The sequence below is a fragment of the Bombus pascuorum genome, chromosome 1 (genome assembly GCF_905332965.1).
Source record: "Bombus pascuorum chromosome 1, iyBomPasc1.1, whole genome shotgun sequence".
In the NCBI taxonomy this organism is placed as follows: Eukaryota; Metazoa; Arthropoda; class Insecta; order Hymenoptera; family Apidae; genus Bombus; species Bombus pascuorum.
The window spans coordinates 15,020,025-15,032,909 of NC_083488.1; the positions used below are offsets into that span (position 1 = coordinate 15,020,025).

The window sequence follows — 12,885 nt, forward strand, 5'->3', positions numbered from 1 at the left end:
ATCAAGTTAATAGATATGGTTGCAATATAATACCTGCTTTTCGCAACGTGGTTCCGACATCTTGTATTCACAAACTTTCTCAAATGTGAGCTCCATTATAACATCTAATACTTTTTTATACTTACATATTTGTAATTGGTTTAAGGTTTTTTGTAGTTTTCTCCCAAGTTGTATATTTATTCTTTAAAAAGAAAGTAAATCTTAAATCGTGGAAAATATATTTCGAAGCATCAATTGTGTTCAAATATGGCTGCTTTTGACCTCACGGAACACATAGTGAATATCATATTTTAAGAGATTTAAAATCATTATTATTTAGTAAGGTTAAAGGTTAAAAAGCACATTTATTATAAGAGGAAATTGAAGTTCTATGAAAATCTCTAATTTGAAATCTATAGTTAAATTTCGTCCATTACGCTTTAAACACGTGTTTCTGAAATGATTTAATATTCAAGTATTTTGCCTTTTATCCGTTATTTAAATTTATAGGCTTGCATATATTAAAAATTGGTTAATATATAATGCTTATTTTACAGAATAGAAGTATTTTTTACACAGTATTATTAACAGTAGTTTTATGTTTCTACGTATCAGCTTGCGTAGCCATTTTGTGAGCCGTTACAAAAGAGAACTACTCCATATTTGATCATCAGTTTCAATGTATGATAACTGAAATCATTAAATTTTTAAATTTGTTCATTTTCTTTCTGTTCAGATATTTTTTTACCGCATGTGAATAATTTCATTATGTTTAATAAGAATAACGTAAAGTAAATTATTCTAAAGTAACCTCTTAAGTATTTTTCATACCGCATGAGCAGAAAAAGTTTGATTAATTTTTAAAGATATTTGTTCATTGATATTATTTCGTAAGCAAAATTGAAAAAAGTCTAATATTGGTTAGAGCCAGTAGCAGAGAAAGAAAAATACACATTTGATTATTTAGAAATAGACATAACTACGGGGGAAATTATTGAGTATGTCTTCACTACTTCATTTATGGATGACTCTATTTTTACTAGATATCTAGATTAATATTATAGCGTGGAATTAAACATGAAATACTAACTCAGTATAAGATTATTTCTCTTTCATTGATACTTTTATTCCTCATTTCACTTCATAAAAAATTGTTTATTTCATGTGTCGAAGTGAAGTAGCACCATTTTTGGGTATATGATAGTGAAAATTGTATTACTGTTCGGTCATTAAGTCGCATGAGGTCACGGCCACGCATGTATGGCGAGCTACATGCATGGTTTGAAGGTCTCTTAATACCGTTTCACAAGAGCACGCGTCATGCGTGTGCAAAAAATATCTTAAGACTTTCGGCGTCAGTGGCAACCTTGAGCGTTCACCAATCCGGTGAAAGGTTCCCACTGGTTAGAAAAATTGGTCGTATGAATTGTATATATTTCCCATACGATAAAATTCAATAAATTAATGATGCTATGCTAATTTTGTGAACAAATTGAATAACGATATACAATAAATTGGAAAATTTTCTTAATTCTATCAATATAAAAGTTGCTATTTACCTGCTATAGTAATAATAAATTGCATAATTTTTTATTATAATTCTGATTCTTAAAAATTATACAAATGAAATCGTGAAAGTGTCGTTTTTGAAATATCGTCTCAAATTTTTAATTCCAATTGACATTTCCAATTTCCGCCCAGATGGATAGTGAAGCATATGTTATGGTCAATTTCATATTCGGTATTACCTATAATTTTGTTATGTTTCTGAACTAATATAAACTATGTACATTGTTCTAATATCCTATTCGGTAAATTTGATGAATAATAAAATGAAATAAACTTAGTGTATACCTTTAACGATCATTCAACATTCTTTTTAGATATTGTTACCTCGACCTGCTTTTATAAAATCTTACTCAAGCTACTTTCATGCATCAAATTAACTGCTATCTCATAGTAAAATACTTTTTTAAAAAGTTGTTGCTAAAGAATTGTACATAGGAATAATTTTAAATCGTTACTCCAAAATAATAAAATATTGTCTTTATTTTGCTTTCTTTTATTATTCAGGTATCTTATTTGATTTTGTTTTTCTTTGTTGCACATATAAACACATAATTCTCTATACATACATAGCAAAATTTTATTTCTAAACGGAATTGTTTCTTTAGTATTATAAAGCTGGAAAATAGGAAGATGCTGGGTTGTACTGAATAAGTTTGTCAAGTTACGGAACTATTCCTGTATTAAGAATTAAAATTTCATTAAAATTTCTGCCGAAAGATTATCATTTTACTGCATAGCTAACTAATTCAATTTCTTCTGTCAAGCAGTTATTTTAAAAGCTTTATCGAAATATTAATAAGATAATTCATGCATAGTTTTATGTCTGAATTTATATTTATTCATTTACGATGATAAATGTGCAATTTTTCATAATATAACACTAACTCCAACAATCATTCAGCATCATTAGAGTTTTTGTATTTATGGTTAGTCAAAGAAATGAAAAATTATGGATAATGATAGCGAATATGAAATTGATCGTAATATAAGTTTTATCATTGAGACTATTAACGTATCTTCCAATGGAAGATGTAGAAATTCTACTTTCGATACATTTCGGCTAAAGCAGTTCGTATATCAGGTTAGGTATTAGGAAAGTCACTAATGCGCTTGCTCCGGCGCGCAACCGGCGAACAGAACTAATTTAAGAAATCCTATGTCGTGCCTGTCGGTTTGCACCAGTTCTCAGGTTAAAATAGATGCGTGAAAGTCGTGTAAGAAGAGCTTCCAAAGGAATTTTTGAAGTGTTACTACAGTTTTTTGTATAAACCGGACCGAAAAATCTGTATACATCGATCTTTTCATTGAGAATTCATTTGTACCTGTATTTTTTATTTGCTGTTATTCAGAGAATTCCGTTACTATTGTACTGTAATCTTGACTTTCTTCTGTGCTCTATCTACCGCTGTGAAAAGAGTAAAAAAGGAATTTAAAATGCGTTGTGCACGGTTGCTCGATGTTACGCGTGTGATCATGGATCCATCTACCCCAGTTTTGGCAAGCTTTTGGCAGATTTATAAATAAATACTGATTCAGTGCAGCAGTAGCATACAAGCTGTTGAAACTCGAGCCGCACAAAGAGTTTTATGTTTCAAGAATGTGATTTGCAATAATATGTAATATGCTTGTAATATGGCATGGACAGGCACACATTATGGCTTAAACATGCGTAAATAACAGTATATCTTTGATTATTGATAATCGTGAAAATGAGTGACCGCAAAGTTAATGGTAACGCTCGTGTCAGCAGCAGCTCCCGATCAAGAAGTAATCGTCGGGGCTCCAGAGACCATGGTACATATTTAATTATATATTAATATAAAACATGAAGTGAGTGTATGATAACACATGTTAAAAGAAACTACTTCGCTACTTTCATCTTCATTTTCGTACTTCTATTTCGAATGTTACGGAAATGCTCCATATATGAGCCATATAGAAGTCAAGCCGATTAATTTCGTCCAGAATAATCGTTTGCTTTTCGAAACATTAAACACTAATCGTGTATTTTAGTCTCGAAATTAAGAAATTTTCAAAAAGTTGGGTTAATCAGTTTTTATTTTTTAATTTCTATAATCACTCAAAAACTTACAAATTTAGGTTGATTTTAGAATTGGTAGATTTTAGAAAATATAGTTATTATATTAGAAAATATATTATATTTCAATATATTACATGTATAATGCAATTTACTGATTTTATTGCATTAAAATCTTTGCTCTTAAATTATTTACTTAAAGGATGTGGTATCATCGAATATATTTAGTTCTTGTACGAGTAAATACACTTATTTTTAACAATATTATTTCGAGAATAAGGAACCATCTTTCTCTTTCTTACTTCTTTGTGAAGTAATGATAAGATGAGGTGCTAATGCAAATCATAAATTTTTTTTCTAACATTCATAAATTTCTGTATACATTAATAAAAAAGTGAAATGTCACACTACGAAATGTACTGTGATCTGAGACTATAATTATCCTTGGCTTGTAGCCGAAATACTCACTTTTCTTTACAGCTGCATCTCTCGGTAGTGATATCAATGTAATAATACTTTTGATGACTATTTATGATTCACGCATCGTGCGAATAAATGTATACTTTTTCGTTAAAATCTAGTATTATATAAAGTTTTAGACAAGTTTTAGTAATCTAATTATTATATGTAATATGGTTTTTCTGTTTGTCAGGTAAAGCTATGCAGAAACAGAAGAGTAAAAACAGGCTCAAACCCCGTGAACTTAATCGGAAAGGAGCGGAGAAAGAAGGTACAGATATGGATGCTTTCGTAAACACGGTACCTCCGGCGAAACCTGAAATAAAACAAGACAACAAAGATCCTTTAACACCGAAGGACAGTAATAAGGAAGGAAATCGTGAAATTATGAAAGATAATAAGGAAAAAGATAATTACGATCACAAAAAAGAGAAGGAAGCTACTTCCGATCATACAAAGGAAAGAGCGGAGAAACAAACACCCGTGACACCAGATAGCCTAAAAGAAAGTATTCCCATACAAACACCTGCTATAGAAAAACTGCCAAGTAAAAATGAAACTATAAAGGAATCTTCCCCTAAGATAGAGGATAGTAATAAATCGAACGCATGTAATATGCAATCAAAGTCAGTTCCTAATGATGTTGTTGATCATGTAAAAGTTAAAGAAGAATTTGACGTACAAGCGATAGTAGCACAAAAGAACGAAGAGAATTCGAAGGTTTCAGCAATTCGAACGGTAAACGAAGAGAAGCCGCAAACATCTCCGGTTATTGAAAAAACAACCGAAAGCGAAGCTCCGGTTCAAACTGAAATCACATCGGTTACTAATCAAATACAATTGAAATACAAATATAAGGAGGACCAGTGGAGCCCTATAAATAAAAGCGGTAAAAAGATTTATGATCGTGAGTTTTTAATGAAACTACAGGATGATCCCAATAGCAAAATCAAACCGTCTAATTTACCAGATTTAGACGTTGTTTTGAAAGATAGTTCAAAGGTATTGTATAAAAATGATTATTCCTGTTTCCTATTATTATTATAAATACATATGATATATAAAATGATAATTCTTATAGGCAAGAAATAATGTTGAACTTAGGCTATTTAAAGATACAAATATCAATAGACATGATGTTTTATTCCCTGGATTCATAAAACCGTTAAACGCAAATAACCGAGCGGTAAGTTGGAAAAGTTGAAATAGAGTTGTAAGGTAGAGTTGGAATGATTAGTAAGTGATGTATTATAAATGGGAAAAGTAGTGGATTGAAATTCCTTGATAAAGAATATTTTGTCTGATATTTGCATTTTATTGTACATTAGATCATCATGAATGTTAACATGTTGATATAATGTATTTATCTCTATTTAGCTACCACCGAATCGGAAGAGCAATCCAGGCAAATCATCGAAACCAACAAAGCCAAATGTTATTCATGTATCGTTATCTTTGAGGGAAGACGTAAAATTGAGAGAAACTGAAAATGCATGGAGGCCGACAAGATTGAAAAGTTTGAATCTTAGTGAAGAAGAAGCTAAATCGGAAGCTCTTTACAAGAGAGTTAGAAGTGTACTAAATAAACTCACACCCCAAAAATTTAATACTTTAGTCGATCAGGTTCGTACATTAACCATCGACACTCCGGAACGACTACAGGGTGTCATCAATTTAGTCTTCGAGAAGGTAAATCTATTTATTGAATGTCTGCAATAATTATGTAATTCTTAGTTATGTATAATTTATTAACTTTTAGGCTGTGGATGAACCAAGCTTTTCTGTAGCATATGCATTAATGTGCAAAGAACTTGCTGTAATGGAAGTCTCAGGTTCAGACAAGAATTCTGACAAGCAAGAGTGCTCATATACCTTCAAGAAACTCATTATTAATCGTTGTCAAAAGGAATTCGAAAGAAATCCAGTAAACGAGGTGGCAAGAGCTGCTAAGCTTAAAGAAATAGAAGAATGTGTTGATCCTGTAAGTTCAATCAATAAATATTTCTGTATTGTATTGTATTATACATTTTTATATTTTCATTATCATCAAATTGTTTTACATTTAAAATTAGGAAAAGAAAAAAGATTTGCAGTTACAATTTGAAGATGAAGAACGAAAAACACGTATAAAATCAGTAGGAAATATACGGTAAAGTAACAAATGTAACCTAAAATATGTAGTTATAATAAACATTATAATTTTTGCTGATATATTTTGTATTGTTTATGCTACATTTCTTACTTTTTGTTATACAGATTCATTGGTGAATTGTATAAACAAGGAATGTTAACAACTAAAATCATGCATCGTTGCATAAAGGAGCTGTTAATTCAGAGTGATGAAGATAGTCTTGAATGTTTGTGCAAGTTGTTAACAACAGTCGGGAAAGATTTAGAGTCAAAAGTGTCTGCAGAAGTAACTTCGCTTTTTATTATAATTAATAAAAAGTATTCAGTTCGTTACTAAGAAGATAATAATTTATTCCCTTTTTATTAGGAAATGCAAGATTATTTTAATAAAATGCAAGATATCGTTGCACGACGGGGACATGGAAAAATTAGTTCCAGAATCCGTTTTATGCTGCAAGATGTAATAGATTTAAGAGCAAATAGCTGGATTCCAAGGAGAGATGATAGTAATCCGAAAACAATCGACCAAATCCAGAAAGAAGCAGATTCTGAAAGATTAGATAGCCAATTGAGTAACACTCCTTTGAGTACACCTCGAAAAGATGAACGTACTAGTGATAGAAAAAGGAATCGTAAGTATTTAGTCAGTGTAATATCTGAATTAATAACACTATAACAAAGATATAAATATAAATTATAAATAAATTGATATTTTATAAGTGGAGAACTCGCTTTTATAATGCAGCAGCATGATGAATCACACATTTTTTGCCAGACTAGAGTTTCTGATAAGAATGATTGTATTGTGTATTCTGACAACTTTTATTTAATTGTTTACATTATTATATCGCTTATAAATAAATATACATAGTATGTTATTCAATCAATAATGCATTATAATGTAGGTGGTGTGGGTCCCACTGATGATGGTGGTTGGAGTCAACCTGTTGTCAGAACAAGGCAACCATATTCTGTTGAGACAGCTAAGCTTAAAAACAAACCTGTAAGCATTTATATTACTAAAACTTCAATAATAGTTACAAAAGGCTTATAATCACAAGTACAGTGAAGATGAATAATAACAAATAAATATTCATCATTTTTATTTTAGCCTCCAATGGATGATTTACAACTAGGAAGCAGAAATATGTATATGTGGAAAACGCCTTCGAGTTGTGGCTCAAAGGCAATAAATTCAAATAAATTTGCATGCTTAGAAAATGTATCGAACTTAGATCAAGATAAACGAAAAACGTCTCCACAACTCTCTGGGTAAGAGAGTAATATTTTTTATTATATTTCTTATTGCTCAATATTTAATAAAATAGGTATGATGAAATACAGATTATTAGGCTAGAGTTTCTGATATGAAGTATGATTTTAAAAATATCCTGAATATTTTTTTAATAATCGCATATGGGATGTACTGAATAATCCGAATAATTAATATTATAATCTCATTTATTTTTAGATCAAGGTCCACTGGACCAAGAGAGTATGGTCGAGACTACAAACCTTCCTATGGTATGTCTATGATACGTTAGATAATAAAAGAATTAAATAATTTGTTGATTTTTTTAAGCAAAAAATTATGAAACGCATGATGACAAATTTTTTATTTTTGAAAAGTTGAACTTAATGTTGTTAGCCAAAAGGATTCTGATATTTTAAAAAATACATTTCACATTTACTTTATTCATATTATTTAAATGTAAGAAAATTTTATATTTTCATTATTATAGATGGTAGGAGTTCACGCAATGGTAGTCATCAATTAAGCAGTTCGTCGTCGAGTAGAGACAGTTCGTTATTAGATAATTCACAAAGTCAAAGCGTTTCTATGCCACCGCCATCGTTAAAATCGTCCTCACAATCTACCTCTATCACCCATAAACCTCAGATGTCAGAAGAAGAATTTATGAAAACGTTAAACAAAATAATGAAAGACTATCTCAAAAATCCTATCCTTGAAGTGAGTTTTCGCTATATTCATATTCTATGTTTGTAAATATTAATATTATATACATTATTATATCACAGTATTAATCCTTAGTGGATAATATTGTGATTATTAACATTAGCACGCTCCTTAGATCCATCTCTGCTTTTTACTAGGAGATGCTTGAGTCATTAGTGTGCTAAATTATGTAATACCTTCCTTCTGATCTTCTTAAACAGTGTTATAAATTAGCTATAATGCTATATTTATATAAATAATTGCTTGAGTGATCAGTAGGTGGACACACTATTTTATTTAAAAAATCCATTGTAATAAAATACAATTTATTTAAATATCTGTTGTAATTGGAATTTTTTATTTTGCAGAAAGTTTCGTTGGCTATTCAACAGAACTTCGATAACACATTAACAAAATTCATACGTGAATTGATCAACTTCGTTCTTGAAAAGTCGCCTCTCGACAGAGAATGCATATCGTATCTTTTGTCGCATTTAATTACTCAAAAAATTTTACCTATATCACATCTAAGAAACGGGTAAGTTATTTTTGTACGTATATATGTCTATAGTGTTATTTGATGCACTAATTAAGATCACTTTTTAATTAAATCTTTTGTATAAATGATGAAATATTTATGCAGAAAAAAGGTGTTGAATAATAAATACAAAGCCAAAAGGATACTGATAAAAAATTTCAGTATAAAAATTCTAAATGTATGTTTTTTCGGTAAAACTAATCACAATTACCTTTTTAGATTCATTGAAATATTGGAACTAGTTGATGATCTCGTACTCGATATACCTAAAGTTTGGTTATATCTAGCAGAGATATTATGTAAGTAAATAACATTAACACTTTTTATGTTTAAAGATAACTGTCATTTATGATGATTATTCTTCACCGTAGAGTTTCCATGCGGGAATTTTAGCTCAACAGGACTGAAATCAATGACAAAAAATACTATTTATACCAAAAGAAAATTAGTATTATGATATTTCTTTCTTTTTACAGCACATCCAATAGAAGAGGAGATAGTCCCCCTAACCGAGTTGAAACCTATATTTGATAGTTTAAGAACTCGGGGATATGTAGGAAAATTCCTTGGGGAATTACTATCGAAAATATCCCGAGATAAAGGACATAAGTGGGTTGCAGATAAATGGGACCAAAGTGGACTTAAGTTGAGTAATGTAATTGATACAGAACTTGAAGAAGTTGACAAAATCATTAAAGATTACGTAAGTTGGCGCTAAAATTATTAATAAATGTTATTTTTAAATAACGAGAATTAAGAATAATGTTATTGTTCTTAGAACTTAGAGTTCTGCACTGGTGATTATAATAGTGCCAAAAGCTCAACTAGTAATCAACCCACAATGCAACAGATTCACGATGAACTTAGGAGACTCATGAAAGAAAGTAGTTTCGATGAAATTTGTGGGTGGATAATTGTAAGTATTTTAAATTTAATTGTATATTATTTTACAAAATATTAAACAGTTATACTTCATTCATTGATCATTACAGGTACATGTAGGTAATCGGGTCAAAGAACCAACTTTCATTCGAGTATTAACGACTGCCATTTTAGAGACGTCCATGGGTACGTTTTGTTATTTTATCATATTTCTTTTTTAACATTTTTTATTGATTATAATTGTTTGTGTGCTTTTTAAATTATTATTATTAGAACCAGTGAACAGCAGGTGGTGTTTAAACAGCGAAGCTTTTATTAATTTACAACAATTAATTCGCCGATTCGTCGATGCGAATGAATCTTTAGAATTGCAGTGTCTTTATGCAATCCAACTTCATTTGCACAATCTACAATATCCACACGGTAACATACAAGAATAAAATGTTGTTTTCTGTAATAGAAAGTTAGTTATAATTATAAAAAATTTAAACCTACAGGGACTCTCTTCAATATTATGACAAATTTGTCTGACTATAATATAATATCCAGTGACGCGTTCCTAACGTGGAAAAAGAGTCCTGAACCAGCCCAGCGTGAATGGCATGGAGTTGCGACGATGGCGCTGACTTCGTTTTTCACTGGTTTACAAGAAGCTGATGATGCTTCCAGTGTAGAAGACGTATCAACTAGCGTCAGCCAAGAACGTTGTTGACGATACCGTGATCGAGTACAGTATCGTCTATTAAAAAGACTTAAATATATGTTTCCTCGTTAAAAAAAAACTACGCGAAGTGAAATCAAATTGCAGTTTTTTTAAAGGAAAACATCATATGTATTGAGAGAATACAAAAAGTGATGTGCGCGTGTGCATGTATTATAGTATAGAACTTCAAAGAACAAGAAGTGACAAATAATAAAGAAGGTTATCATAAAAACGGACACAATAGCTGAGACCGCTATACATAATGAAGATGCAGATTATTAATTATGATACAGAAGTAAATACAAGATAATTATTATATATAATTCATTGAAATGGTTTAAAGTTTAAATAAAGCAAAAAAAAAAAACACTCAAGGACATTATCGTATTTCTTATGTGTTGCGATGTCACTGCAGCTTGTCAATCGCCCAATAAATTGAATATTACGTACAATTTTTCTTTTACGCTTTATATTGGTAACTCTAAAAGCTTTATTCAATTTCATCAAATGATATTTGCAAAACAGCCGGTACTTGCTATGTGCAAGGTAGATAAAAAATTAAAAATCAGATGTGTATAAGTAGATCAATTTTAAGTAAATTATATTTGAGATATGCAAAAGAAAACTATATAACCAAGCCTGACGCAAGGGCAATGGTTCTTTCTACGATTATAACAAATATAACAATTACTAATTTATATCTTGCGAACTTATAATGTATTCAACTATATGAAGGAAAATATACATTCACAACTAAAAGTGAATGAAAGTGAACACTAAAACATAACACTACGAACCATGTTGTGGTTCGGTGCGATATGTTTCGTAATGCAAAATATGCTGAAACTAGAAAAAGGATACAAATGGTGTGCATATTAAGGCGCTACTATTTTTTAACACTAGTTATTTATGAACATTGAGAGAGCAGGTCATAGTGCGTGGAATATGTCTGCATGAATCCAGATCGACCGTATAATAGGAAATTGTATAAAATTATTACACTAATTTAAAGTACAGTGTGAAAAATACATTTTCTGAGTATATTGCACACACACGTGCACGCACACACAATTATATATATATATATATATGACTTTATATATACAGTGTGTGCGTGCGTGCGCGCGTGTGTGTGTATGTACATTTATATATAATACACAAAATGAAATAGGAAATTTGAATGATCATGAAAAATTTTCGTTTAATTTTAGGAAATACTACATTGTTTTTGTCTAATGTTTCTCGTATTGAATGTATTCTCCCTATTTAAGAAATTGTAATTATTAATTAATACCGAAATGTTCAAATTTGTTATTTGATTATTAGATACTAGCAGAATTTGTCATTTATCATTTTTTCAAAGTTTCTTTGCGTTGTTGAAGGGATAGAAGGTTACCACGTAGATATTTTATCTAACTTGCATTAAATACATATGTATGCGTAAACATATGTTTATACATGTACATGTGTATGTAAATATACAATATAAAAAAATTATAGTTCTTGCTTCACAGAATGTCCATAGCTTGTTCTTAAATTTTCATACGAATATACCCTTCACCATCGTGAATTCATTATATGTTTATTTCTTTTATTGCATCTTATAATTACACTATATAATTTGCTTGTATTCCAAATTCTTTATTTCTGTTTAATAATCTAAAATTAATTACAGAATGTTGAAAAACTTTTGTTTTTTGTGAATTATATAATAGAAAATTTTTAAGTATAAAACGCAGCATTTTTTTGAACATGACAAAATCGAAGGAGATAAGAAGGATGAGATTGTAGGGAAAGTCAAATACATCACTATTACTTTTTTCACACTGTAAAAATGAGACATACATGAAATACAGAAGAATGGAAAATTTTGTGTATGAGCTAAGTATTAATGATTTATAACATTTGTCTCCTTGAAAGATTTCATTCTACTTCAGTAGTAGAATGTATCATTCGACGGGTTGAAACATAAAATAGAAGGCGCAGTAAATAAATAAAATTACAATAATTTATATATTAAAAAACGTTGTTGAGGAAATGTCGATAAGTGAATTACAACAAAAAAATGATCCCTGTAAATATTTAATAAGTAAATATTGTAAGTGAAATATGATCAGTTTGCAAAAATAATGGAAGAAGATAGCATTGTTATTATGCTGACTGGAATGTTGCACATGCATGCGACGCATTGTGCCGATGGATCACGTATGAACACGCACGTATATAGCTATTTTACATATATTTGCGTGTGCCTACGTTTACATTAATACACATATACAAAATATAAATAAAATATCACGAAAAATTCCAAAACACAATACAAAAATACACACGTACACTTCTATGATAAATCATATCTATACATAAAAGAAAAAAAAATAAAAAAGAACTCCATGTCAAACTGTTGTTGATTATTTTCTTGAATATACGCCTGTCTAGATACATCGATCACACCGCCGAAGAAACTAATTAATTAAATTAGTAACCTGTATATTTTTTTGTAACACTGTTCAAATAATATTGTTTCCATAATCCTGAACGAAATACGTGTAATACTATACGAATTATATATATGTACACGATTTCGAATAAATCTTATTAAAGTTTCAACGTTAATATCTGATGCACTT

General features: G+C 29.9%; 1 protein-coding gene and 1 non-coding gene across 6 annotated transcripts in view; both read left to right on the forward strand.

Annotated features, from left to right (window-relative positions):
* LOC132905795 (eukaryotic translation initiation factor 4 gamma 3-like) overlaps positions 1-12,656 on the forward strand; it is a 45,345-nt gene extending 32,689 nt beyond the window's left edge. For all 5 annotated transcript variants that reach the window (XM_060957452.1, XM_060957461.1, XM_060957469.1 and 2 more), the window contains exons 8-25: positions 4,239-5,047; positions 5,127-5,231; positions 5,423-5,734; positions 5,805-6,026; positions 6,118-6,194; positions 6,302-6,461; positions 6,543-6,807; positions 7,081-7,178; positions 7,287-7,447; positions 7,647-7,699; positions 7,918-8,147; positions 8,501-8,670; positions 8,890-8,969; positions 9,147-9,373; positions 9,449-9,586; positions 9,663-9,738; positions 9,826-9,975; positions 10,050-12,656. In XM_060957452.1, the coding sequence (XP_060813435.1) occupies positions 4,239-5,047; positions 5,127-5,231; positions 5,423-5,734; positions 5,805-6,026; positions 6,118-6,194; positions 6,302-6,461; positions 6,543-6,807; positions 7,081-7,178; positions 7,287-7,447; positions 7,647-7,699; positions 7,918-8,147; positions 8,501-8,670; positions 8,890-8,969; positions 9,147-9,373; positions 9,449-9,586; positions 9,663-9,738; positions 9,826-9,975; positions 10,050-10,264 (3,548 nt within the window). In that variant the 3' untranslated portion in view covers positions 10,265-12,656. The remainder of the gene's footprint in view (positions 1-4,238; positions 5,048-5,126; positions 5,232-5,422; positions 5,735-5,804; positions 6,027-6,117; positions 6,195-6,301; positions 6,462-6,542; positions 6,808-7,080; positions 7,179-7,286; positions 7,448-7,646; positions 7,700-7,917; positions 8,148-8,500; positions 8,671-8,889; positions 8,970-9,146; positions 9,374-9,448; positions 9,587-9,662; positions 9,739-9,825; positions 9,976-10,049) is intronic.
* On the forward strand, positions 8,255-8,420 carry LOC132916149 (small nucleolar RNA SNORA53). Its single transcript, XR_009660032.1, has one exon. It is a non-coding gene; the product is annotated as a small nucleolar RNA SNORA53 (small nucleolar RNA).
* Positions 12,657-12,885: the final 229 nt, after the last annotated feature.